The 3,020-nt window shown below is 36.8% G+C and overlaps 1 protein-coding gene across 3 annotated transcripts in view; it reads left to right on the forward strand.

The window, feature by feature from the left end:
• LOC108686400 (transportin-1) overlaps positions 1–3,004 on the forward strand; it is an 8,980-nt gene extending 5,976 nt beyond the window's left edge. Inside the window, exons 12-15 of one of the 3 annotated variants that reach the window (XM_018191700.1) lie at positions 605–680; positions 1,962–2,136; positions 2,214–2,340; positions 2,454–3,004. In XM_018191700.1, the coding sequence (XP_018047189.1) occupies positions 605–680; positions 1,962–2,136; positions 2,214–2,321 (359 nt within the window). In that variant the 3' untranslated portion in view covers positions 2,322–2,340; positions 2,454–3,004. Of the gene's footprint in view, positions 1–604; positions 681–1,961; positions 2,137–2,213; positions 2,341–2,453 lie in introns of those variants that run through there. The other 2 variants (XM_018191698.1, XM_018191699.1) reach the window with 2 other exon arrangements.
• The last annotated feature ends 16 nt before the right edge of the window (positions 3,005–3,020 follow it).

Genomic DNA, 3,020 nt, shown 5'->3' on the forward strand with positions numbered 1-3,020 from the left:
AAAAGATCATAATGCAAATTTGGTTATTTCTTTTTATTGTTCTCTTATTTATTGACATATATTTCTTATACATATAGTAGAAAGAGAGAATGAGGGAGAGAAAGAGAGAGAAAGATCATTTGGAGGGTACGTTCCATTTAACATTTACAATACTCACGAGCAAAATTTCATTTTCCTTGTTTATCAAATGTTAAAAAAGGATGAAATGATGCACGCAAATTTTGCATTCGTTAAGTGGAATACATCCTTGGACATTCCCGTCCGGTATTATACAAAATCACACGGGCTCGCACGCTGCTATCTAATTTTGTTTATTGTTTCAGCAGCTACAATAGCACGGTATTGCCTATGTTTCATTGTCGGTATCTCATATGTTTCACCTGTGTTCTCACTGTCTTCGATTAATTGTTAATGTCACTTGATTCTTAATTAACTAAATTATTAATTGAGAATTATTAATTGGAACTTACAAGCAGAGCATATATAATTCTTCTTCGCCTGAGTTAATCGTTGGTTCTCTATCAGTTTGTCTTATTGTTTGTGTTTCCGGTCACTTCACTACACTTCACTTGTCTACTTACCGAAACTGAAAATGAAACTGTAGCCATAACGATCGGTCGCCTAGGTTATGTGTGTCCCCACGACGTCGCCCCCATGTTACAGCAGTTTGTTCGACAGTGGTGTGTAAATTTCTTTATTATATTATTATTCTATTAATTATATTATCTTCTATTTTTATTAGCACTCTTTATTATTATACATTATTACATTCCCGATTCCTGAGTAATTGCATCAGGGGCTGCTAAGAACTCTTGCGCAAGAACACAATGGTGAGCCACACTGCAAAATGATTGTTTACTCTCTCTCTCTCGCATTATAACGAGAGCAGAGATCTCCGCTGAGTCGGTTGGGATGCTAATATAAATGAAAACGCTATCCATCCTGCAGTTACCAGCATGAACTTGCTCAATGGTTTTTGCAGTATTCGCAGTAACATTTTATATTTGAATTCGTTACATGATATAATTCTCTAATCTTTATTTTGCCACCATGCAAGTTTGTTATGAGCTCTCCTGTTTATCCGAGTATCAAAATCAGGATAGGTTTACATTTGTCACTCTTATTTGTCACCGCGTTCTCCCGCGTTAAGTCTTTTGCCACATTACTCGGAAGATCGCGGATACCTTACATCTAGTTTTTTCTCGCTCGATTATAAAAATTTGATTCTGCATGCTGGTAATTTGGCATCTCGATCTCTGTCAAATTGTTCTAATTATATAATGTGCCGTGCTGTAAATGTCAAATGTAAACCCAGCCTTAATGAGACAGTAAGTGAAATATGACGCCAGTCATACATATCCCAATATAGTTGGTATAATATATAGTATAAAAAGTTGTAGGCTAGCATCGTAAATTATAAGTCAGAGATCGATCTTTGCAATAATTAGTATATTTGCAATTTTTATCTATCTATTAATACCAGTGCTGATTTAATTATAATTTTGAAAATTATGTATAAATTTTGTATACATTTTTCACAATCTAATAATGATAATTTCTTCTGAACTATGAAGTAAGAGTGCTAATTATCGCATTGGACTGGCCTCACAGCAAGCCAATCGTTTCGTATTCCGTCGAATGCAATTTGAAAAAAAATATCTATGTGTGAATTGTGGGAATGAAAGTAAATGGCTAGTTATTCAATTTTTGCCAGAGCCATATTGTTAAATATACATATGTATCTTTTTATGTAATTGTATTATGTAAAGAAAAATATTTCGATCATTTAGGATAAAGTTAATGATAACGTTAATGTTTTTGTAAGTCTTCGAGTAAAACGTAATAATTTTAATATAAATAAATGCTGTAAAGTGCCGCGTGTTTTATTGATCGAAGTATTTTCTCCTTAAAGGAAGTTGAACAATATCTAATGAGATTGTCGATTATTAATTTATTAATAGGTGCACTTCTTTGCGAAGCATAAGAGATAACGAAGAGAAGGATTCTGCCTTCAGAGGCATGTGTCAAATGATCACTGTCAATCCAGCCGGTGTTGTTCCGGATTTCATCTTCTTTTGTGACGCCGTGGCGTCGTGGTCTGCGCCGAAAGAGGATTTAAAGGAGATGTTCCAGAAGGTAAAAAACAATAGCTAATCAGTTGATGAACTCAATATTTTCTCGACGTGATCTTATGATTCTTATCTTGTGTTTAGATATTGTTTACTTTCAAAAATCAAGTAGGTGAGGAGAATTGGAAACGATTTTCCGATCAATTTCCGCCGCAGCTGAGTGAGCGGTTACATAACATGTACGGCGTTTGAACAGCTCCGCCTAAAAGCGGTAAGTTAAACGATTTTCTTAAAGACATTATATTTTGTCTACATAATTGTTTGCTAAAAATATCCAGTAAATCGATTTAGAATTCTCTTTTACAATTTCGTATTTGTTTCCAGAAGGCCGCTTAATGCAGCAGGCCGAATGGGGTTGGGCGGGAAATAAGGGGCGTTTGGGACGGGTGGGTGAAACCACGGCCTCTTCTCATCAACATCGTTGTCGTTACCGTATCATCGTGGTATGTTACAATCGTACTTTTGGGTAAAAAACGATTAAAGGTATGCCGTGTCTTTTAAGCTTTGGCCCAATATGGGTGACAAAGAAGGGGAACAAAGAGAAAAATGTTAACGAGTCGAAGCTAGAAGGCAAGAACGACAAGAGATAAGCATTGGCCGAAAAAGTAAAAGCGTGGGTGGGCGGGGATGGGACTTATTTCGGGGCGGGAGGGAGGAATTTTGTGGGGATCACCGACTAGACATTTTGAAAGGCGGAACGAGGTATCGCGTAACAGCAATCTGATTTAATACCTCGGATGTACCGACGTACACGCTCTGTACGCTCCATTAGCGTTTCTATTAGCGCTATCGCGATAACACTGAACAGGAAAGTGTTATTTCATTCTCGCGTATGTCAAAACGTGACAAATGCTGGCGCCAATGGCCAACTCTGCCCCAGCTCTTTAATAT

Source organism: Atta colombica, unplaced genomic scaffold (genome assembly GCF_001594045.1).
Source record: "Atta colombica isolate Treedump-2 unplaced genomic scaffold, Acol1.0 scaffold179, whole genome shotgun sequence".
Lineage (NCBI taxonomy): Eukaryota > Metazoa > Arthropoda > Insecta > Hymenoptera > Formicidae > Atta > Atta colombica.